The sequence below is a fragment of the Rhinopithecus bieti genome, unplaced genomic scaffold (assembly GCF_001698545.2).
Source record: "Rhinopithecus bieti isolate Rb0 unplaced genomic scaffold, ASM169854v2 scaffold_3875, whole genome shotgun sequence".
In the NCBI taxonomy this organism is placed as follows: Eukaryota; Metazoa; Chordata; class Mammalia; order Primates; family Cercopithecidae; genus Rhinopithecus; species Rhinopithecus bieti.
In genome coordinates this window covers 2015585-2040880 of record NW_016804422.1, presented here as the reverse complement: position 1 = coordinate 2040880, position 25296 = coordinate 2015585, and the positions used below count along the sequence as shown (strand labels likewise).

The following is a 25296-nucleotide window of genomic DNA, read 5'->3' as shown; positions in this document are numbered from 1 at the left end:
TCCTAAATGTCATATGTGCTTACCATTTCCTTCAGTAGCAGGAACTTATCTCTCTCTGATATTTTAAGTTCTTTGTGGTCAGGGGACTCAAATATTTGTTCCAGTGACTAATTTAAACTTCCGATAGAGACTTGCTTGAATGTGGTGGAGGGGAAGGGACTTGGTAGAAATCAGAAAATAAATTGTGGCTGTTATTAACAAACTTCAGGTGGACTTGGGATTTGTGATCTGAAAAATGATATCACAATCTGCTTGCAGTGAATAAAGTTGAAACAGAAGTCGGGCTTAAACAGTTGTCTAAGCCCACAAGCAAATTGCTATTGGAGTTGCCTTACTTAAGATCCTGAAACCCTGCAGCCGTCTCCTTGTAGCAAGTGGATCAGAGGACACAGAGATTCAAAGTTTTATCTTAGTAAAGTAGTCTCCATTCTAAGCTGACAGTTTGATTTCAGTTCTGTAGTCTCTAACACCTTTAGACTGTGGAATAAAGTGCCTGCAGAACAAAATGCTGAGATTGTAGATTTGCATGCTGCTAACCATGTCAGTAACAGCGACTAAATCATTCATATTCACTTCATTACATCTCTGTGAGAAAATCTTAGCATTATTGGCCCACAGCCTGGATTTCTCCCTGGTCTTCATCCTCCATTCCTCAGCCCTGCTTGTGAAGGAGGCATAGAATTGTGTGACACATTTACTATGTTCTTCATTTAAAAAGCAGAAAGGAGAACTTGACTCCCAAGCAGCTGTCTACTCTAGGTTTCCAGGCCAGTGTAACCAAGTGGTAACTACTGAACATGTTTTGAGGGCCTGTGTCAGATAGTATTTTCCAAAGGTCATGAACAAACACATTCTTTCATCTTCTATAGTATATGCATTTTAGAGTTTCAGTCAAAAACAGACTATAGAGGATGACAAAGTGTTTGCTCATGACCTTTGGAAAATACAAATGACCATAAACAAAGTCCTTTTTGACATGCATGTAGCACATGCTTTCTGAAATAAAGATCTGGAAGCCATCTGAGAGTATTGACATTGTAAATGCAATGGCAAAACATAGCCATATTGGATTGAGGGCTACAGGTAATGCAGAGCAATGTGTAGGGTAAATGAGAACAGAGGAGAGAGAGCTCATTTCAAGCTGGAAAGAGAGCTCCCCAGTAGCGTCTCACCCATTGTGGTGCAGGTTTGGAGGACTCCCCAGTAGCGTCTCACCCATTGTGGTGCAGGTTTGGAGGACTCAGGGAAAGTGGGAAGATGGGCTGCACTTAGTCCCTGCTCAGACCCCCATCTTTGACTCTGTGAAAACCTTCTCTGGACTACCCAGAAACTTGAGGGTACCCTTCACTCTTCAATAAACTTTTGCTTGCCCCAGTTCTCTACCTTGCTCATACACTTTCCTTCCCTAGCTCCCAGTAAAATGAGAGAGTTCTTGTCTTTGGGGCTAATGTTCATACTAAGGGGCAGGCACAAATGTGATTGCCCAAAGATAGTCCGGGGAGTGAGAAGGCAGGCCTAAAAGCTGTGCTTGTGGAAAAGTGGTATTTAAGGAGCTGACTGAATGGGAGCAGAACATCCAGTGGAATACTCAGAAGCCTTGGTCAGGGAGATCAAGAAAGCCAGAGAAGGCTGCACACAGTGGCTCATGCCTGTAATCCCAACTCTTTGGGAGGCTGAGGCAGGGGGATCACCTGAGGTCGGGAGTTTGAGACCAGCCTGACCGAAATGGAGAGACCCCGTCTCTACTAAAAATACAAAATTAGCCGGGCGTTGTGTAGCACATGCCTATAATCCCAGCTACTCAGAGGCTGAGGCAGGAGAATCGCTTGAACCTGGGAAGTGGAGGTTGCGGTGAGCTGAGATCACGCCATTGCACTCCAGCCTGGGCAACAAGAGCAAAACTCCATCTCAAAAAAAAGAGGAAAAAAAAGAAAGCCAGAGAATATTGTAAAGTTTTCAGCATTATAGGTCTATATGGAAATGACTTTATACTAGCACTATTAGACTGTACTTTATAGTATATACAGTCAGTTAACCTTAGTGAAAACTGTGTTAAAACTGTATAGCAGAATTTGTTATTCTGAGGATTGTAAATAAAAAGTCAAAGTATACTATTGGATGCAGTAATGTAAGGGTCAACCCTTTGTATATTGTGATATTTGATAATGTGAGTGATTGCCATTGAATTAAATTTGACAAACTTTCCACCCTTTTATTATGAAAAATTTTACAGAGCTTTGAATAATTGTACAGTGGACATTCATATACTGTACCATCTAGATTATATAATTGCTAATCTGTTGCTGCATTTGCTTCATTATTTATCTGCCCATCAGTCAACTCATTTTTGAAACAGCTCTATTAAAGTTTTACGTGCCATTAAACTAATCCATTTTATTCATTTTATTTTATTTTATTTTATTTATTTTTTTGAGACGGAGTCTTGCTCTGTCACCCAGGCTAGAGTGCAGTGGCGCGATCTCGGCTCACTGGAAGCTCTGCCTCCCAGGTTCACACCATTCTTCTGCCTCAGCCTCCTGAGTGACTGGGACTACATGCGCCCACCACCACACCCGGCTAATTTTTTTGTATTTTTAGTAGGGATGGGGTTTCACCGTGTTAGCCAGGATGGTCTCGATCTCCTGACCTGGTGATCTGCCCGCCTCGGCCTCCCAAAGTGCTGAGATTACAGGTGTGAGCCACTGCACCCGGCCTTCTTTTTATTTTATTTTTTGAGACGGAGTTTTTGCTCTTGTTGCCCAGGCTGGAGTGCAGTGGCACGATCTCGGCTCACTGCAACCGTCGCGTCCCAGGTTCAAGCGATTCTCTGGCCTCAGCCTCCCAAGTAGCTGGGATCACAGGCTTGTGCCACCACGCCCGGCTAATTTTGTATTTTTAGTGCTAATTTTGTATTTTTAGTAGAGATGGGGTTTCTCCATGTTGGTCAGGCTGGTCTGGAACTCCCAACCTCAGGTGATCCACCCACCTTGGCTTCCCAAATACAGACGTGAGCCACCACACGCGGCCCGACTCATCCATTTTAAAGTGTACCATTATTTGAGTTTTATTAAATGTGTACAACTATGTAGTCATTATCACCGTCCCAGTTTTAGAACATTTCATCACCTAAAATATTCCCTTGTTCATTTATAGTTGATTCTCGTTCCCAAGTGACTGCTGATCTTCTGTATCTATAGTTCTGCTTTTTCTAGCAATTTCATACAATTCAAATTATACAATATGTAGTCTTTTGTTGCCTGATTCTTTCTCTTAGCTTAATGGTTGAGGTTCATCCATATTGTATCATGCATCAGTAGTGTGTTCTCTTTTATTTGCTGAATAATGATTTTCCATTGTATAGATATATGCCACATTTTGTTTACCCATTCATTCATTTATAAGTTGATGGACATTGGGTTGTTTCTAATTTTGGGCTACTACGCAGTATGCTGCTGTGACCATTCATGTCCAGGGCTTAATATGGCCATGTGTTTTCATTTCTCTTGTATAAATATCTAGGAGTGGGATTACTGGGTCACATGGTAAGTATATGTTTAACTTTTTTTTTTTTTTTTTTTTTTTTTTTGAGACGGAGTCTTGCTCTGTCGCCCAGGCTGGAGTGCAGTGGCGCGATCTCGACTCACTTCAAGCTTCACCTCCCGGGTTCATGCCATTCTCTTGCCTCTTAGCCTCCCGAGTAGCTGGGACTACAGGCACTTGCCACCATGCCTGGCTAATTTTTTGTGTTTTTAGTAGAGTTGGGGGTTTCACTGTGTTAGCCAGGATGGTCTCGATCTCCTGACCTTGTGATCTGTCTGCCTTGGCCTCCCAAAGTGCTGGGATTACAGGTGTGAGCCACTGCGCTCAGCCATGTTTAACATTTTAAGACATAAACTGTTTTCCAAGGTGGCTCTACTACTTTACATTCCCACTGGCATTGTGTAAGGGTTCCAGTTATAATCATTCTAGTGAGTGTGAAGTGTAGTATCTTGTGGTTTTAATTTGCGTTCCCTAATGACAAGTGTCATTAATCATTAATGTAATTAATGATCTTTCCTTGTGCCTATTTGCTATTCATATATTTATTTTTTGTGGTGAAATGTCTGTTCAAATACTTTGTTTTTAAAAATTACATTTTGTGCTTTATTGAATTCTAAGAGAGAATTCTTTAGTTTGAATATTTTTTTCAGATGTATGATTTGCAGATACTTTCTCCCATCCTATTACCTGTCTCTTCCACTTTCTTTTTTTCTCTTTTTCTACTCCATCTAGTTCTGCTTCCTACTTTTCTATTTTCTAAATGGTGTCTTTTGAAGAGTAAAAGCTTAATTTTGATGAAGTCAAGTTTATCTTTCTTTTCTTTTTTTTTTTTTTAATTTTTCTTTTAAGGATTGTGCTTTTAGTGTCATATCTAGAAATCCTTGCCTAAACTAAGGTCACAATTTTCTTCTGTGTTTTCTTCTAGCCATTTTATAGTTTCAGGTTTTACATTTAGATATGTGAACTCTTTTGAGTTAATTTTTGTGTGATATGAAGTAATGGTCTATGTTCTGTGTTTTGTTTATTTTGTATAAACAGTTATTCAATTGTTCCAGAACCATTTGTTGAAAATACTTTTTTTTCTCCATTGAATTACATTGGCACCTTTGTTGAAAATTTACCATACGTGTATGAGTTTCCTTTCAGACTCTGTTTTGTTCTGTTGATCTATATGTCTGTCCCATTTTTTCTTTTTTTAATCTTTTTTTACTCCATCTAGTTCTACTTCCTACTTTTCCATTTTCTAAATGATGTCTGTTGAAGAATAAAAGCTTAATTTTGATGAAGTCAGTATCTCCACGGTCTTGATTACTGTATGTAACTTTATAGTAAGTCTTGAATTTACTATAGTAAGTCTTTCAACTTTGCTCTTTTCTTTCAAGATTGCTTTGGATATTCTGGATCCTTTACATTTCTACAGATTTTGCAATCAACTATTTAATTTTGTTAAAAAGTTTGTGATTTTGTTTGGGATTTTCATTTTGATTGGTTTTGATTGCTGTGTTCAAAATCTGTAGCTGTGCTGCCCGGTATGGTAGCTATGTGTGGCCATTGCTCATTTGAAATACAGTCAGTTTGAATTGAGACGTGCCATAAGTCTAAAATACACACTGGACTTAGAATGAAACAAAGGATAAAAATAGATTATCATGCTTTTTTATGTGTTACCTGTTGAAATAATACAATTTCGGATATATTAGGTTAAATAAAATAAATTATTAAAATTCACCCATTTTTAAATATTCTGCTGTATAGAAATACTTTTTTGGCTCTTTCTTTGAATTCTAACATTTGGTTTTTGTATATATTGACTTTGTATTTTCTTTCTTTTTTTTTTAATTTTTATTTTGTGACAGTGTCTTCCTCTGTCACCCAGGCCGGAGTGCAGTAGAGCTATCATGGTTCACTGCAACCTCAACCTTCCGGGTTCAAGTGATCCTTCTACCTCAGCCTCCCAGGTAGATGGAACAACAGATGCATGTCACCATGCCCAGCTGATTTTTTGTACTTTTTGTAGAGACAGGGTTTTGCCATGTTGCCTTGGCTGGTCTTGAACTCCTGGGCTCAAGCAATTTGCCTGCCTTAGTCTCTCAAAGTGCTGGGATTACAAGCGTGAGTCAGTGTACCAGGCCAACTTTGTTTTTTTTTTACCTTAGTAAATTCATAAATTCATTTATTAGTGCTTTTTTGTTTGTTTGTTTCCCAGAGTTTCGCTCTTGTTGTCCAGGCTGCAGTGCAATGACAAATTTTTTTTTTTTTTTTTTGAGGCAGAGTCTCGCTCTGTCGCCCAGGCTGGAGTGCTGTGGCCGGATCTCAGCTCACTGCAAGCTCCGCCTCCCGGGTTCACACCATTCTCCTGCCTCAGCCTCCCGGGTAGCTGGGACTACAGGCGCCACCACCTCGCCCGGCTAGTTTTTTTTGTAGTTTTTAGTAGAGACGGGGTTTCACCGTGTTAGCCAGGATGGTCTCGATCTCCTGACCTCGTGATCTGCCCGTCTCGGCCTCCCAAAGTGCTGGGATTACAGGCTTGAGCCACTGCGCCCGGCCTGCAATGGCAAATTTTTAAATTAAGGATTTTTGTGTTTATGTCTGTGAAATATTGGGATTTTTTTTCTTGGTTATGTTTTATCATGGTTATGCTAACCTCATAAAATGAGTTTGGAAGAAATGTCCCTGTCTTCTCTAGTTTCTAAAAGTGTTTTTGTAAAATTAGTGTTGATAGAATTCACCAGTAAAATCCCTGGGCCTGGAATTTGGTGGGAAGGGTTTTGATCATGAATTCCATGTCTTTACTAGATAAAGAGCTGCTCAGTTTTTCTTTTTCATTTTGTGTCATTGTTGGTAAGTATTTTTCAAAGAACATGTTAATTTCATTTAAGATGTCAATTTTATTAGAATTAGGTTGTTCATAACATTNAATTAAGGATTTTTGTGTTTATGTCTGTGAAATATTGGGATTTTTTTTCTTGGTTATGTTTTATCATGGTTATGCTAACCTCATAAAATGAGTTTGGAAGAAATGTCCCTGTCTTCTCTAGTTTCTAAAAGTGTTTTGTAAAATTAGTGTTGATAGAATTCACCAGTAAAATCCCTGGGCCTGGAATTTGGTGGGAAGGGTTTTGATCATGAATTCCATGTCTTTACTAGATAAAGAGCTGCTCAGTTTTCTTTTCATTTTGTGTCATTGTTGGTAAGTATTTTTCAAAGAACATGTTAATTTCATTTAAGATGTCAATTTTATTAGAATTAGGTTGTTCATAACATTTTCTTATTTCCCTTTTAATATCTTACTGTAAAGAATTGTAGGGGGTGGTCCATCTTCTACCTCTGTTATGGGTAATTTGTTTTCTCTTTTTTCCTAGTTGTTCTGTTTTATCAACTTTGTTGATATTTTAAAGAATCTGTTTTAGACTTAATTTTGCTGTTACTTGCTTTGGATTTTATTTCTTTTTTTAATCGTCACTATTTTTTTCTTTTTACTTCGTTTTAACTTAGTCATCTTTTTCTAGCTTCCCTTTTTTTTAGTTGTAATACACAGCTGTGACTAAATGTTTCTAGCTTCTTAGGTTAGATCCTTATGTCATTGGTTTTTGGACCTTTTAGTATATACGTTTACAGTTTTCAATTTTCATGTAGGCATATTAACTGCATCTCACAAATTTCATTATGTGGTATTTTCGTTATTCAGTTCAAAACATTTTCTAATTTCTCTTTTGATTCCTGCTTTGACACAAGGGTTCTATAGAAGTATGTTCTTTAATTTCTAAATGTACGCTACAAAGAAGGGCGTTATTGGTGGCTGACAGTTACGAGAAACATATTGGGGTTCTGGAATCATTCAGTGAATTGCTGTGGGGAGGGATTAGGTGGTGGTTCCTGAAGACTGTCTTCTACTAAGGCATATAGTTTGTCCTGTCAATACTGGAGATCAGTGACGGGTTTTAAACAAGGTAGGAACTGATCCTGGCAGGAGTTAAGGGATCTGCAAGAATTGTGGTGTTATTACTGTTGCATAAGGGTGTCAGGAAGCTCATCCTAAGGATGATAGAGTGGAAGGGATATACATTAAGATGCCTTTCCATGTGAGTGAGGCCCTTCTGATGGGAGTGCGGAGGAGAGGAAGAACTAGAGATTGGACAGTGGAGTGGTGATGATGGGAGAGGGTAAAGTGGTTAAGGAAGAGTGAGACATGGAGGAAAAGGCCAACAGTCCTACCTTGAGAGTAGTGGGAATGTGGTGCCCCCCACTGGCAAGATGAGGATACAAGAGGAAGAGCACAGAGTACCTGAACAGGTGCTACAAAAGACATCATAGAAATCATGAGGGGGTCATTAAGGCAGAGGGAAGTTAAGTGTCTGATTCTATCAGCAAGATAAGGTATGAGAAATGTTTCAATTTGGCAACAAGGGAGTTTATATTGCCCGGTGTATGTGTATAAAGAATATCTTAGTATTTCTACTGTCAACAATTTTTGTTTTTGAAATGGAGTCTCGTTCTTGTCACCCAGGCTGGAGTGCAGTGGTGCGATCTTGGCTCAACCCCTGCTGCTTGAGTTCAACTGATTCTCATGCCTCAGCCTCCCAAGTAGCTGGGATTACAGGGGCCCACCACTATGCCGAGCTAATTTTTGTATTTTTAGTAGAGACAGGGTTTCACTATGTTGGCCAGGCTGATCTCGAACTCCTGACCTCAGGTGATCTGCCCGCCTTGGCCTTCCAAAGTGCTGGGATTACAGGTGTAAGCCACCGTGCCCGGCCGGCAGTTCTGAATAGATTGAAATTCATCAATTGAAATCAACATCTTATCAAATTATGAGCCAAATTGAATTAAAATCAGAAATAATCTGTGAATTTTTTATTTCTGATTTTGGCAGTTAGACTCCATAAACTTTCAAAAGTATTATAATTATTATACATGATTATTCATTTTCTTTCTTTTTTTTTTTTTTAAGACGGAGTCTTGCTCTGTCGCCCAGGCTGGAGTGCAGTGACACGATCTCGGCTCACTGCAAGCTCCGCCTCCTGGGTTCACGCTGTCCTCCTGCCTCAGCCTTCCGAGTAGCTGGGACTGACTACAGGCACCTGCCACGACGCCCGGCTAATTTTTTGTATTTTTAGTAGAGACGCGTTTCACCGTGTTAGCCAGGATGGTCTTGATCTCCTGATCTCATGATCCCACCGCCTCTGTCTCCCAAAGTGCTGGGATTACAGGCATGAGCCACCACGCCCAGCCATTATTCATTATTCATTTTCTTGAAAGACAGTCTTGCTGTGTCACCCCGGCTGGAGTGTAGTAGCGTGATCATGGCTCACTGCAGCCTCCACCTCCTGGGCTCAAGCTATCCTCCTACCTTAGCATCCTAAGTAGCTAGGACTACAGACACATGCCACCATGCCCAGCTAATAAAAAAAAAATGTTTTGGCTGGGCGTGGTGACTCATGCCTGTAATCCCAGCACTTTGGGAGGCTGAGGCAGGTGGATCACCTGAGATCACAGTTTGAGACCAGCCTGGCCAACATGTTGAAACGCCGTCTCTATTAAAATACAAAAATTAGCTGGGCGTGGTGGCAGGCGCCTGTAATCCCAGCTACTCAGGAGGCTGAGGCAGAGGTTGCAGTGAACCAAGATCGCGCCATTACGTTCCAGCCTGGGGACAAGAGCGAGACTTCATCTCAAAAAAAAAAAAAAAAAAAAGGCCGGGCGTGGTGGCTCACCCCTGTAGTCTGAGTATTTTGGGAGTCAGGAGATGGAGACCATCCTGACTGACATGGTGAAACCCCGTCTCTACTAAACAATACAAAACATTAGCCAGGCATGGTGGTGGGCACCTATACTTCTAGCTACTCAGGAGGCTGAGGCAGGAGAATGGTGTGAACCCTGGAGGCGGAGCTTGCAGTGAGCCGGGATCGCGCTACTGCACTCCAGTCAGAGCAACAGAGTGAGACTCCGTCTCAAAAAAAAAAAAAGATTTTTTGTAGATACAGGATCTCACTATTTGCCCAGGCTGGTCTCAAACTCCTGAATTCAAGCAGTCCTCCCAACTTGACATCCCAGAGTGCTGAGATTACAGGCTTGAGCCACCACACCCACCCTTTTTTTGGCCCTTGAGATGGAGGGAACAATAGATATCTTTTTTATCTCTCTAATTAGAGACTCAGATTACTCAGTAATTATCTTGAAACTCCTTTTGGACAGGAAACTTTCTAGTTCTTAATTTCTAGTTTTTTCCTCAGTTAATGTTTCTAGAAAAAGAAAAAGCATTCATAGTGCTGGGCTTGGTGGCTCATGCCCATAATCCCAGCACTTTGGGAGGCTGAGGCAGGGCGATCACTTGAGGTCAGGAGTTTGAGACCAGCCTGGCCAACGTGGTAAAATCCCATCTCTAGTAAAAATACCAAAAATAGCTGGGCGTGGTGGTGACTGCCTGTAATCCCAGCACTTTGGGCGGCAGAGGCTACGCGGGAGGCTGAGGCAGGAGAATCACTTGAACCTGAGAAGCCGAGGTTGCAGTGAGCCAGGGTTGTGCCACTGCGCTCTCGCCTGGGTAACAGAATGAGACTCCATCTCAACAGATGGAATTCAAAAGAAAAAAGAAAAAGCATTCATAAATATATAGGACTTTTAATCCTCTGACTACCTGTTGATCTAATAGAACTGCAAGTTTATTCTGAACACCGCATTGGTCAATGTGTTCCTTCCAAGTCATTAGTCTTTTTTTTGGCTTACATTGGTTACTACCTGGATCCATTTTTCTTTTGGAAAAGATTCGGCCTTTTCTTTATAAGTTGTCTTGATAATACTTAGTCCTAACTACCAACAGGTTGTTAGCTCCTTGATTAAAACAGCCCAACAAGAGCTCATCTTGATTCTACTGAAAGATTTTCTCTCCACAATTGAACAAATTATAAAGGGTAACAAGGGGACGGGGTGAAGGACTCAGTTGTGAAAGTGTTGACTGTGATAGATTCTAAATGGATCGTTGAGCTCTTCTGAGCTTTAAAGACTGATGATGTGAATACTAATTCGTTCCTTAGAAAGCTCAGCTGTTATCACTCAGACAGATTTTTACCTTTAATCTGGTTTAATATTGTTTAGAAGATTTGTCTTGGCCCTTCTGCCAGGAGGCCAAGATGGCTCAAGGTGGCCACTGGTTCCTTTGGAAAACTGCTGGGGAGTTGAGATGGGGTTTCAGTCAGTTCTCTCTTGTGACCCAAATCAGGCAGAAGGTGGCCTCCTTGCTGAGACTACCTTTTTAGAATATATTTTTCTAGAGTATCATTTTCTCATTGTTTTTCTCCATCTCTGTGCTGCTTTTACTCAGAGGGCTCTGGGGAATCTGGCTTTCCTATAGATCCTTCCTGGTGTCCATTACTGGATGAGGTGCAGTGACACTACATTTTCCCTTTAATTAGTGGTCTCAGAATTTCATCAGATTTGTAGTAGATTTTTGAGGGGGAGAGTCTCTAATCTTCTATGTACTATCAACCTAATACGGGTAATTATCTCCTTTACTTTTTTTTTTCTTTTCTTTTGAGACGGAGTCTCACTCTTTCTCCCAGACTGGAGTGCAGTGGTACCATGTCGGCTCACTGCAACCTCCATCTCCTGGGTTCAAGTGATTCTCCTGCCTCAGCCTCCAAATAGCTAGGATTACAGGCACCCACCACAACACCCAGCTAATTTTTATATTTTTAGTAGAGACGGGGTTTCACCATGTTGGCCAGGCTGGTCTCGAACTCCTGACCTCAGGTGATCCGCCTGCCTCTGCCTCCCAAAGTGCTGGGGTTACAGAAGTGAGCCACTGTGCTCGGCACTTTTTTTTTTTTTTTTTTTTTAAGAGACGGGGTTTTGCTGTGTTGCCAGACTGGCTGTGGTGTCGAACTCCTGGGCTGAGCAATTCTCCCGCCTCAGCCTCCTGAGTAGCTGGGACCACAGGCATGAACCACTGTGCCTGGCAGTCACCTCCACCTTGATGTGGGGATCCCAGTAGTGTCTCTTACAGAAGGCTGCTAGGAGATGCATACAGCTGGCGTGTGTGTGTGTGTGTGTGTGTATTTATTTTTTTGAGATGGAGTCTTGCTCTATCACCCAAGCTGGAGTGCAGTGGCACAATCTCAGCTCACTGCAGCCTCCACCTCCTGGGTTCAAGTGAATCTCCTTCCTCAGTCTCCTGATTTCCCGAGTAATTGGGATTACAGGTGCCAGCCACTATGCCCGGCTAATTTTTTTTTTTTTTTGAGACGGAGTCTCGCTCTGTCACCCAGGCTGGAGTGCAGTGGCCGGATCTCAGCTCACTGCAAGCTCCGCCTCCCGAGTTTATGTCATTCTCCTGCCTCAGCCTCCAGAGTAGCTAGGGCTACAGTCTCCCGCCACCACCCCTGGCTAGTTTTTCTGTGTTTTTTTTTTTTAATAGAGACGGGGTTTCAGCGTGTTAGCCAGGATGGTCTCGATCTCCTGACCTTGTGATCTGCCCGTCTCGGCCTCCCAAAGTGCTGGGATTACAGGCTTGAGCCACCGCGCCCGGCCTTGTAATTTTTGTATTTTTATTAGAGACAGGGTTTCACTACATTGGCCACAACTTACCTGGTCTCTAACTCTTGATGTCAAGTGATCTGCCCGCCTCGGCCTCCCAAAGTGCTGGGATTATAGGCATGAGCCACCGTGCCTAGCCTATCCTATATGTATTGATGTACTCTTGGCTGTTGCCATTAAAAGAATAGATTTACGGCCGGGCGCGGTGGCTCAAGCCTGTAATCCCAGCACTTTGGGAGGCCGAGACGGCCGGATCACGAGGTCAGGAGATCAAGACCATCCTGGCGAACACAGTGAAACCCCGTCTCTACTAAAAAATACAAAAAACTAGCTGGGCGAGGTGGCGGGCGCCTGTAGTCCCAGCTACTCGGGAGGCTGAGGCAGGAGAATAGCGTGAACTCGGGAGGCGGAGCTTGCAGTGAGCTGAGATCCGGCCACTGCACTCCAGCCTGGGCGACAGAGCGAGACTCTGTCTCAAAAAAAAAAAAAAAAAAAAAAAAATTTACACCTCTCCACTGTCCATTTTATAAAGTGGTAGGCATATCTCCATTCCAATTATTTGTTCTCACCAGAACTCAGCTCTGCTGGGGTATTCTGAGTTGGTCATTAGCAGACTTATAGTCATCAGGAAATTCTTGGCTTCACTAGAGGGTTATATTGTTATCTGTAGGTGAGCTCTACCTAGTGTGTTAATTCTGAGGCTTCATTGTGGCTGTTAGTGCTGTTGAAATCAGGAGATCAGTGTTAAACTTTCTTGACCTTTCTAATGAAACAGCAAAATTTTATTTTAAATCCACAGGTTAAAGACATATCATTTAAATAATGAGCATTTGTTGAGTGGCTACCCAGTGTGCCGTCTATTTCTGGGCTTTGTGGATCTGTAAGTCAACCTGACCCCTGTTCTTAGCATGAAGTGCCCAGCTATAGTGAAAAAAAGGTGGCAGCTATTGGACATGGTCAGAATTCCTCTGAGTTTCCTAGGTGGCGTAGTATCTTTGCTAGGACTTGGTGGTCATGCATAATGAGACATGTAGAAGTCAGAACAGAAAGCGTGGTATAAGGCTGATTGGGCCCCTCTGGGTATGAGAAGAAAGAAAAGGTTCCAGCAAGGAGTTCATCTAAAGCAGTATCACTCCATGGTGTTTTTTTTGTTTATTTGTTTTTTGTTTTTTGTTTTTCTTTTTTGAGACGGAGTCTTGCTCTGCTGTCACCCAGGCTGGAGTACAGTGACGTGATCTCAGCTCACTGCAACCTCCGCCTCCTGGGTTCAAGAGATTCTTCTGCCTCAACTTCCCAAGTAACTGGGACTACAGGCGCCCACTACCACACAGCTAATTTTTGTATTTTTAGAAGCGATGGGATATTAGCCAAGCTGGTCTTGATCTCCTGACCTTGTGATCCACCCGCCTCGGCCTCCCAAAGTGCTGGGATTACAGGTGTGAGCCACTGTACCTGGCCCCACTTCATGTTTTTTAAAACTATTTGAGGGGTAAACTGACCTAGATTGGAAACAGAGCAGGTCAAAACTCCTGTGCTGCAGGAGGATCACTTAAGACCAGGAATTTGAGACCAGCCTGAGCAGTATAATGAGCCCCTCTCTATAACAACAACAACAACAACAAATTAGCTGGGGGTGGTGGTATGGGCTTGTAGTCTTAGCATCTTGGGAGGCTGAGGTGAGAGTATTGTTCGAACCCAGGAGTTCTTGGTTATAGTGAGCGATGATCATGCCACTGCATTCCAACCTGTACAACAAAACAAGACCCTGTCTGTGAAAAACAGAACAAAAAACCCTTGTGCTCATCAGTAGTAGGATCGTGTCTGTGAACAGCCACCGTACTGTAGCCTGGACAACACAGCCTCATCTCTATTTTAAAAAATAGGCTGGGCACGGTGGCTCATGCCTGTAATCCCAGCACTTTGGGAGGCTGAGGCTGGTGGATCATGAGGTCAGGAGTTCAAGACCAGCCTGGCCAAGATGGTGAAACCCTGTCTCTACTAAAAATACAAAAATTGGCCGGGCGCAGTGGCTCACGCCTGTAATCCCAGCACTTTGGGAGGCCGAGGTGGGCGGATCATGAGGTCAGGAGATCAAGACCACCCTGGCTAACACAGTGAAACCCCATCTCTACTGAAAAATACAAAAGAAAAATTAGCCAGGCGTGGTGGCGCCTGTAGTCCCAGCTACTTGGGAGGCTGAGGCAGGAGAATGGTGTGAACCTGGGAGGTGAGCCGAGATGGCACCACTGCACTCCAGCCTGGGCGACAGAGAGAGACTCCTTCTAAAAAAAAAAAAAATACAAAAATTAACTCGACGTGGTGGCGGGCGCCTGTAATCCCAGCTACTTGTGAGGCTGAGGCAGAGAATTGCTTGAATCCGGGAGGCGGAGGTTGCAGTAAGTCGAGATCGTACCACTGCACTCCAGCCAGGACGACAGAGGGAGACTATGTCTCAAAAAAAAAAAAAAAAAGGCCAGGCTCAGTGGCTCACACCTGTAATCGCTGCACTTTGGGAGGCTGAGGCAGGCAGATTGCTTGCGCTTAGGAGTTCAGGACTAAACTAGGCAACATGGAGAAACCATGTCTCTACAAAATTTTAAAAACTTAACTGGACATGGTGGCTTGCACCTGTAGTCCCAGCTACTCAGGAGGCTGAGCTGGGAGTATCGCTTGAGCCCAGGAAATGGAGGTTGCAGTGAGCCGCGATCACGCCACTGCACTCCAGCCTGGGAAACTTAGTGAGATCCTGTCTCAAAAATAATAATAATAAAATAGGCCGGGCGTGCTGACTCACGCCTGTAATCCCAGCACTTTGGAAGGCCAAGGCGGGCAGATGACGAGGTCAGGAGATCAAGACCAACCTGGCTAACACGGTGAAACTCTGTCTCTACTAAAACTATAAAAAATTAGCCCGGCATGGTGGCAAGTGCCTGTAGTCCCAGCTACTCAGGAGGCTGAGGCAGGAGAGTGGCGTGAACCTGGGAGGCGGAGCTTGCAGTGAGCAGAGATCGCACCACTGCACTCCAGCCTAGGCGACAGAGCGAGACTGCGTCTCAAAAAATATATAATAATAATAAAATAAAAAATAAATTAAAAAGCTATTTGTATCCAAAGGCTGTATTTCAGCAGTTGTTAAAGTTTAAACAAGATGTCTTGTCTCTCTTCTCATTTTGTGATAGTGGTCTGTTGGGGACGAATAGCTTTGTTGAGGACACAGAAGAAATACCAGCCATAATTTGGGAAACCTAGGCCTAAAGTCTACATGGGCCTCTGCAAGAAAATACTGTGGCAGCATGCATGGGTCAGATGCCACTTACCTTGGAAGGAAAATAGGGACCCCCATCCTGAGTGAAGTAAGCTGTCTTGAGTCCTTGATTTTTCTCCAGATGTACCTGGACTATAGGACAGGAAGCACTCACTGATTGCATAGCCTTTGACACTCATTATATACTGGGATGTGCCCTTGTTTAGTAGGTGCTCACTTGTCTCCTTTCAGGAGTGACTTGAGTGCTAGAAGGAGGGATCATGTGGTGGTCACTGTGTGTCTTTCCTCTGCTACAGTTCTTATCTGTGGACCAGGCACATACTACCTTACAGATCCATGGTAGCTCTTGTTTAAGGACTCAGTCCAGTGAACAGACAATGTTCTGTGTGTTTTCTTGTCACCCTAACTGTAAATATGCTCCTACTTTCTCTTTGCTTTAGTAGTACCCTCATGGTGCGTATTGCTTTCTCTGGGAAGCCTGATGATCTAAGGCTTCCAAGCACATCCCAATCTTCTGTGGTCTCACCCAAGTCTTGACACTTAGAGTATTTTGTAACTAGCTTACTTCTCAATTACGACTATAACATGTAGATGCTTATATGCTTCTTTAACCTAACATTAAAATATGAGCTTCTAAGGTGGGTGAAGTGATATGCACCTGTAGTGCCTGAGAGGTTGAGGTGGAAGGATCACTTAAGCCCAGGAGTTCAAAGCTGTAGTGTGCTATGATCATGCCTGTGAATAGCCTTGTATTCCAGTCTAGACAACATAGCGCAGTGCATTACTAAAAAAAAAAAAAGGGGGGGGGGCCGGGTGCACTGGGTCACACCTGTAATCCCAGCACTTTGGGAGACCAAGGTAGGCGGATAACCTGAGGTCAGGAGTTCAAGACCAGCCTGGCCAACATGGTGAAACCCTGTCTCTACTAAAAACAAAAATTAGCTGGGCGTGGTAGCGCGTGCCTGTAATCCCAGCTACTCGGGAGGCTGAGGCAGGAGAATCACTTGAGCCTGGGAGACAGAGGTTGCAGTGAGCCGAGGTCATGCCAGTGTACTCCAGCCTGGGTGACAAAGACTGTCTCAAAAAAAAAAAAGTCTTTCTATGTCAATAAACTTCTAAATCTTTTAAAATAACCACGTAGTAGTCCATTGCATAGAACTGTCATATATTATTTAACTCATTTTTGTTGGATATTTAGATTATTTCTAATTTTTTTACTATTGTAAATAATCCTGTGGTAAACATATCCTCTGTCATTTCCTCAGGGAGACTTTACAGAAATAGAATTGCTAGCTCAACACACCTTCTAAGGTTCTTTAGTAGCTATAACCATGTGCTTTAAATGTCCCCTAAGAGCATATAGAGGCCAGAAAGGCTGCCCACAAATTTTGAAACTCCTTGCAACTAGGACTCATTGGCTGCTGGGAATTCAGTGATTTTAAACTGAGTTTTGGGTTTTTATGTTTTGTTGGTTGTTTTCTGGTGTTTCTGTAGGGTTTATGCAAACCCAGACCCGGGGATTTTCTACAAGTAACAGGCCTAAATAGAGATGTGCTTCTGGTGTACAACCTCCTACAGCAGCTTGAGGGAACATATATGACATGAAGGAAACCCCAGCTCTGTTGTTTATGTTATTAATAGATGCTAGGTTGTTATTGTAAAATGAGTGTCTTTAAGTTTCAAATGAAATTAATTTTCTTGAAAGGTTTATTAATGAAAACAAAGATCGAAAATCAAGAGATTCTTGAAATCACTAAGATTGTAAGAGTCTGAACTTAAAAGACAAAGCAGAGAACCAAGAGGAGGAATTTGGTAATCCAGCCTGAGCTTGGCATAGACATGAATGTATGCGGTTCTCAAAATGTGAAACACCTTAAAAGAAAATGCAATTATAATTCGATTTTTTTTTTCTTCTTTCTAGGTATCTCATTCAGTTGCTAAACTTATATTAGTTAATTTCCACTGGCAAGTTTCAGAGATATTGGACAGGTAAGGTATTTGGGGGAGGAGAGATAACACTGCCCATAGCTCCGCTCTCTGTGGTGATTATTGTTTACATTTTGGACTATATTCCAATATGCATGGTATATTTTTAAAACATTGGATTCTGTTTTCCATCCTCTTCTCTTAATATGTTGTGAACTTTCCCCATATCTTCAGTATATTCTTCTACCCCAGTTTTATACTAGCACAGTATTCTATCGTAGATATTCCATGCTTTTTCCAAACCTCTGTTGTTGGACAGTGAAGTTAATTCAGATTTTCTTTCCCATTGTTAATTTTTAATCAGTGCCTTTCTAGGTAACACACGCCAACATCTTTTACTTCTTTTGGATGTGTCAACTTGAGGATTGCATCATAGTACAAGTCATATTTCCTTTAGAAAACGTAGGCTGCTGGCCGTACGTGGTGGCTCACACCTGTAATCTCAGCACTTTGGGAGGCTGAGGCGGGCGGATCACCTGAGGTCAGGAGTTGAAATCAGCCTGGCCACCATGGTGAAACTCTCTGTCTCTACTAAAAATATGAAAATTAACCTGGCGTGGTGGTGCACTCCTGTAGTGCCAGCTACTCAGGAGGCTGAGGCAAGAAAATGGCTTAAACCCTGGAGGCGGAGGTTGCAGTGAGCCAAGATTGCGCCACTGCACTCCAGCCTGGTGGCAGAGTGAGACTCCATCTCAAAAAAAAAAAAAAAAGAGCCGGCGGTGGCTTCAAAGCCTGATAATCCCAGCACTGTGGGAGGCCGGAGACGGGCGGATGCCACGAGTCAGGAGATCAAAGACCCCATCCTGCTAACCACAGTGAAACCCCGTCGCCTACTAAAAAATACAAAAAACCTAGCCAGGCTGGTGGCGGGCGCTAGTGATGTCCAGCTACTCGGGAGGCCTGAGGCAGGAGGATGGCGTAAACCCGGGCGAGGCGAGCTTGCAGTTGAGCTGAGATTCCGGCCACCGTTGCACTCCAGCCTGGGCCGACAGCAGCGAGACTCCGTCTCAAAAAAAAAAAAAAAGAAAGAGAAAAGAAAATACAGGCTGCTTTTCCACCCACCACCTCTACCAGCAGCGTATTTGAGTATTTCTTTCCACTTCCTCCAGAAATAGAGATCTTAAGATACAGACCTTAGATCTCAAGATGTCTTATAAGTTGTCAGGAAAAGGGGCACCTCCTCCTCTGCATCCTCTGTAGGAATCTTTTATGCTCACCCTTGGAGGCATGTGCCCTGTCTCGCACAGTGTTTCTCATCCTCAGCATTATTGACATTTTAGGCTAGATAACTCTTTGTTGTGGGTGCCTGATCTGTGAATTGTAGGATGTCTGGCAGCATCCCTGGGCTCTAACTACTAGAAGCCACACCTCTAAGTCCTTGGCAACCAGAATGTCTCCAAACATTGTCAAATAACTCGTGGGGAGCAAAATTCCCTCTGGTGAGAAGTACTTGTTACCATTCCTACTCTTTCACACTGCAGTGAGTCTTCCTTTCTCATATGGTATGATTTTTTTTATATTTATTTTTTTGAGACAAAGTCTCACTCTGTCACCCAGGCTGGAGTGCAGTGGCACGACCTTGCCTCACTGCAGCCTCCACCTCCAGGGTTCAAGCAACTCTCTCCTGCCACAGCCTACAAAGTAGCTGGGATTACCAGCACTTGCCACCACGCCTGGCTAATTCTTGTATTTTTAGTAGAATTTACAGAGGAAGGTCATGCTTTTCCTTCTCCAGGCTGAACACAACTGGGAAGGACATACCAGCTGGAACAGCTCAGCACAATCAGGAAAGAGTAAATGTGTTCCTGGTTCACTAACTGCTCTCATCCTGTGTACTTGAGTTGGAATACATTTAGATGAAATTACAGATGAACTTCTGCTGCCTTATTATTATACTACTGCCCAAAACTCTGGAACCACATAGGTTCTGGCAATAGGATGTCTCTCACTGCCTAAACTCTTTCAGCGTAACTCAGGAATGGAGGTTTGGATGGCAAAAGAGACTTAAAAGACTAGTGTGGGAATTAGGAATAAAATGGGCCCCTCAATAAGGATAGTTGAGGGAAGCATTCTGACTAGGTAGAAATCACATAGATGAGACATAATTCTTTTCTGCTCCAATTCCTAGTATCTTGGAAATTTGTTGACCTGGGCTTTGTGTGACACTTTATTGCCACTTGATAATTCTGTTTAAATGGAAAATTATTGTAGGTGACTCCTGTCACATAATTTTTCTGGAGTTAAATATAGAAAAGGAATTATTGGCTATAGTGTACATTTATTTTTGCCCTTGCTAAATAATTCCAGGTTGTTTTCCAGAGTGATTTACCACTTTACATGCTCAGCAGTAGTATATAGGTGTTCCTGATACTGTAAGACTTAAAAAGTTTTGCAATTTGGTGGCTGTCAATGGCATCTAATTGTTTCAGTGTCCTGTATTATTAAGGAGGTTGAGAATCTTTTCATATATAATGGCCATTTTTGCTGCCTCCTCCTTTGAAATGCCTGTTAAGTCTTCTCCCCATTTTTTATTGAATTGTGTTGTTCTTCCAAATGGATCCTTCTCCCTTCTCCCATGTCCAGTTCCTAGAACCAAATAGATTTTTAGGAATTTTTGTTTACTCTGAATACTGATCCTTCGCCAGTTATATATATATATAGGAGTTTTTGTTTTTCCTGAATAGTAACTTTGCCAGTTATACGTGTGTGTGTGTATGTTTTCTTTTTGTTTGTTTGTTTGTTTTGTTTTTTTTTTTTTTTTTGAGACAGAGCAAGAGTCTTGCTCTGTCTCCCAGGCTGGTGCAGTCTCTGCTCACTGCAACCTCCACCTCCCAGGTTCTAGCGATCCTCCTGCTTCAGTCTCCCAAGTAGCTGGGATTACAGGCATGAGCCAACACACCCGGATGGGGTTTCACCATGTTGGCCAGGTTGGTCTCAAACTCCTGACCTCAAGTGATCTACCCACCTCGGCCTCCCAAAGTGCTAAGATTACAGGCATGAGCCACTGCGCCCAGCTATATCTATAGAATTTGTTTTTTCCTTTTTGAGACAGAGTCTCGCTCTGTCTTGCAGGCTGGAGTGCAATGGCACAATCTCGGCTCATTGCAACCTCTGCCTCCCGGGTTCAAGCAATTCTCTTGCCTCAGCCTCCCAAGTAGCTGGGGCTACAGGCACGTGTCACCATGCCCAGCTGATTTTTGTATTTTTGGTAGAGACGGGGTTTCATCATATTGGCCAGGCTGGTCTCAAACTCCTGACCTCAAGTGATCTGCCCCCCTTGGCCTCCCAAAATGCTGAAATTACAGGCATGAGCCACGGCGCCTGGCCTAGAAGTTTATATATTAAATTATTTTCCAGCTTATGGCTTGGCTTTTGACTTTGGTGTCTTCTGATGAATTGAGGTTCTTAAATGTAGCATAATTTATGAGGCTTTATATTTTTTATTCCTTTATATTTTGCATTTTCTGTCTTGAGAAAAAAAGTCTGTGTACTGAGATAAAAGGAAGCTTGGTTCTGTGAGAAAGTAGAGACAAAGATGCTCTAAACATCTTTGTCTGTCCTGTTACTGTTCAGGAGTAAAAATGTCTTTAGCTTCTGATTCCCTTCATTTCTGCTTTTTGTTTTGTAGATTCAAGTCCAATTCTGCTCAACTGCTTGTTGAGGCTCGAGTTCAGCCTAATCCATCAAAACATGTGAGTGTCTATTACTTGAATGAGGCTTCTCCTGATTGCACATGGTTCTTGCTTTGGCTTGCAGTGTCGTTAAGAGCTATCTTTGCTTGGGCAGGCATGGTGGCCCACGTCTGTAATCCCAGCACTTTGGGAGGCCAAGGCGGGCAGATCACGAGGTCAGGAGATTGAGACCATCCTGGTTAACACGGTGAAATCCCATCTCTACTAAAAATACAGAAAAACAATTAGCCGGGCGTGGTGGCAGGCGCCTATAGTCCCAGCTACTCGGGAGGCTGAGGCAGGAGAATGGCGTGAACCTGGGAGGTGGAGCTTGCAGTGAGCCAAGATCGTGCCACTGCACTCCGGCCTGGGCGACAAAGCAAGACTCTGTCTCAAAAAAAAAAGCTACCTTTGCTTTGTTTATAGTTCAGCATGCCCACAGTATTTGTTCTAGTATTGACTTAAATCTTCTGTTATGGTTTGAAAAGTTTCCTTACAGTTAGGGACTAAATCATTGCCTGTTCTTTGGCCCTCTCCAGCCCCACCTTCCTCTCTGCACTTTCAGCCTGCACTCCGTTCTTTCTGGGTGCCTTGGTGTTTCTGAGATTACTGCATATGTCTTCTGTTCTGTTTGTGCCTTCCCTTCCTAGAATGTCCAGACTCTGTTTCCATCTTCGCTTATAGAGAGGGAATTCATCTTTAAAGACCCCAGTCCGGCCAGGCACGGTGGCTCACGGCCATAATCCCAGCACTTTGGGAGGTCGAGGCGGGCGGATCACTTGAGGTCGGGAGTTCGAGACCAGCCTGGTCAACATGGTGAAACCCCATCTCTACTAAAAATACAAAAATTAGCCAGGCATGGTGTCGCATACCTGTAATCCTAGCTACTCAGGAGGCTGAGGCAAGAGAATCGCTTGAACGATTGAAGGCAGGGAGGTGGAGGTTGCACCACTTGGTGCAAGCCAAGATCGCACCACTGCACTCCAGCCTAGGTGACAGAGACTCCATCAAAAGGAAAAAAAAAGAATCTAAGAATCTAAGCCACCTCTTTGACAAAGCCTTTCTCCTGGATCATTCCTCTGGAAACTCACCTAATTATATCTATAAACTTTTACACATGTGTTATAGTGATTAACTCATATTGTTTTACCACCCCTACCATAGAAGCTGTATTTTAACAATGCATAGCAATTTCCTGTGTATCTAGGAGCTAAACGAACATTTGTCAAATATTTTTTGAATGAGGGCCATGCTAAAAGAGATCTTGGAAGTCAGAATTGGGGCTCAGATCACCACATAATTTCTGCAGCCTCTTAAGACAAAGGTTTCCAGAAGCAAAATGGATAAACATGAGAATCCAGTTCTTTTCCTCAACTTGTTTTTTTATATTCCCAGTAAACTAAAAAGAACCTAATGTTCTTGTAAGTGGACTTTTCCATTGGTTTGTGGTTTTAACCAAGGTCCCCAGATTGTCTTTCTCTGCCAGTTTGTGTAGCATGATGTGGATTCTGGAGTTCATGCTATACAGTTATTTGCACATGTTCTAGAAGAGTTTCTTCCCTAGTAGATGTCTCCACATCCCCCTGCCACCTCCCCATGTTAATTACATGTGACATCTGGTGTATTAAGGATGAGTTGTAACTTGGTTACAAGGCTGTAGTATTTTGTGGTTTGGGCACATTGATATAGTGGAACCACTGTCCTTGACAAGTAAAACTACAATGTTGGCCGTTAGACAATTTATAGACTTATCCTCTAATAACCTTTGTGACTGGGTTTCTAGTAGTTGTGAGGGGCAACTCTGCTGTGCTTAACAGGGGTAGTTTACAAAAGTAACCTGATAGCTTCTAAAAGAAGTTGGACTAAGTGACCTCTTAAGGACCTTGGCAATTCTGAAACCCTGAGTTTTTCAGTCTGCCATTATAAACCACTGTAAGTTCTCATTTCAGCCTTCTTTCTGCCTCTGAATCCTGGTGATTTTGTAAGCCCAGCCCAGCTGCTACCTCCTTCAGGAAGCCCTCCTGGTATATACTTTTAGCTTAGTACCCTTGGGACTCAGAGTCCACACATTGCAGTTGAGTGCTGATACTTGTTGCAGGGTAAGGATCACTTCCCATGCACCCGGCTGCATGAGGTACCCTTATGGTCTCCTGGACCTGACTCCTCTTTGGCTCATGTGGCTCTATTTCTCTCCAGGTTCCCACATCCCATCCCCCTCACCACTGTGCAGTGTGTATGCAGTTTGTGCGAAAGGAAAACCTACTCTCTTTGGCCTGTCAGCACCAGTTTTGCCGCAGCTGCTGGGAGCAGCACTGCTCAGTTCTCGTCAAGGACGGCGTGGGTGTGGGTGAGTCTGCCACAGAACTTATAAAAAGCTGGCATTAAGTGTTTATCTTTGACTCTGCCTTTTCTTTTTTTTTTTTTTTTTTTTTTTTTTTTGAGGCGGAGTCTCGCTCTGTTGCCCGGACTGGAGTGCAGTGGCCGGATCTCAGCTCACTGCAAGCTCCGCCTCCCAGGTTTACGCCATTCTCCTGCCTCAGCCTCCCGAGTAGCTGGGACTACAGGCGCCCGCCACCTCGCCTGGCTAGTTTTTGTATTTTTTAGTAGAGACGGGGTTTCACCGTATTAGCCAGGATGGTCTCGATCTCCTGACCTCGTGATCCGCCCGTCTTGGCCTCCCAAAGTGCTGGGATTACAGGCTTGAGCCACCACGCCCGGCCTTATCTTTGACTCTGCCTTTTCATGTACTCAAGTAAACTGAGTGTTTTCTTCTGAGCCTGATTGAGGTTTTTATCATCAGAACTAATGATTTTCAAATACATCAATACAAACAGTGACGAAGGTTTCCCCAGTCCTCAGCAAAATGAGAAAACTAAATACACTGTTGTAAATGTTGGCGTGAGTGCAGAGCGACCTTTTCTCACCTTTTGGGAGAACCGTCCTTTAAACTGCCTACCTTGATTCCACAAGTGGCAGCCATAACTCAGAAATGCCCACAAGAGTTTGCTGCTATTTAGGTAACATAGCACAAATCAAATTTGATGATTAGTTACAGGAATATTTGTTATACTGTGATTTGATGATACTGAAACAACTTAGTATCACATTAATTGGTATCTGCAGAGTCCCACAATTGGTGATAATCACCTGTAAATAATGTTAAACATCACAAAACTCAGTTGTTAGTCAGGAACTCTAAGGATTTTTAAAATGGGTTTGTTATCTAATGGTGCCATTAGTGATATCATTTGGGATAATATTTTAGTTTCATTGCTGTGAAAATATGCTAATTTCTCTTTGAATAAATTCTGTTGCTTGAAGGCTTTATTTTATGCAACTTAGATTTGTTGACTGAATTGGGTGGGCAAATTGTGTCATTGTGTCTTCTGCAGTATGGTTGTCCATCATGGTTGGTTGGTTTTTTGTTTTTTGTTTTTGAGACAGTTTCGCTCTTGTTGCCCAGGCTGGAGTGCAATCGCACGATCTCAGCTCACCACAACCTCCGCCTCCCGGGTTCAAGCGATTCTCCTGCCTCAGCCTCCTGAGTAGCTGGGATTACAGGCATTTGCCACCATGCCCGGCTAATTTTGTATTTTTAGTGGAGACGGGGTTTCACCATGTTGGTCAGACTGGTCTCAAACTCCCGACCTCAGGTGATCTGCCTGCCTTGGCCTCCCAAAGTGCTGGGATTACAGGCATGAGCCATTGCACCCAGACCCATCAGGTTGTTTTTGTTCAACAGGAGTCTCTTGTATGGCTCAGGACTGTCCACTCCGTACACCAGAGGACTTTGTGTTTCCATTGCTTCCCAATGAAGAATTGAGAGAGAAATACAGGCGCTACCTCTTCAGGGACTATGTGGAGGTATGACCAGCCTTTGTTCTGCCTTCTGTCTTCCTGGGCCTACCTTCCATCAGAGGGTCAGTTACTTACTTTATAGACTAGGGTGACATTAAGTGATAGTGTTCGAAGAAAGAGCTCTATAGGTTTAAAAAAGTTTGAAAACCACTAGAGTGATAGTGAAGAGTACAGGCCCTAGAGTTAGACACACCATTGTGTGAAACTTGGATACTTCCTTGCTTTGTGACCACTCTTTTTTTTTTCTTGTGAGACAGTGCCTTGCTGCGTTGCCTGGCTGGAGTGCAGTGGCGCAATCTTGGCTCACTGCAACCTTCACCTCCCAGGTTTAAGCGATTCTCCTGCCTCAGCCTCCTGAGTAGCTGGGACTACAGGCATGCGCCACCACTCCCAGCTAATTTTTGTATTTTTAGTAGAGGTGGGGTTTCACCATGTTGGCCAAGA

The 25296-nt window shown here is 43.2% G+C and overlaps 1 protein-coding gene across 2 annotated transcripts in view; it reads left to right on the top strand.

Annotated features, from left to right (window-relative positions):
* Positions 1-25296, top strand: part of ARIH2 (ariadne RBR E3 ubiquitin protein ligase 2) — a 60606-nt gene that overhangs the window by 18599 nt on the left and 16711 nt on the right. For both annotated transcript variants that reach the window (XM_017868145.1, XM_017868144.1), the window contains 4 exons: positions 17259-17326; positions 20952-21015; positions 23191-23341; positions 24737-24858. In XM_017868145.1, the coding sequence (XP_017723634.1) occupies positions 17259-17326; positions 20952-21015; positions 23191-23341; positions 24737-24858 (405 nt within the window). The remainder of the gene's footprint in view (positions 1-17258; positions 17327-20951; positions 21016-23190; positions 23342-24736; positions 24859-25296) is intronic.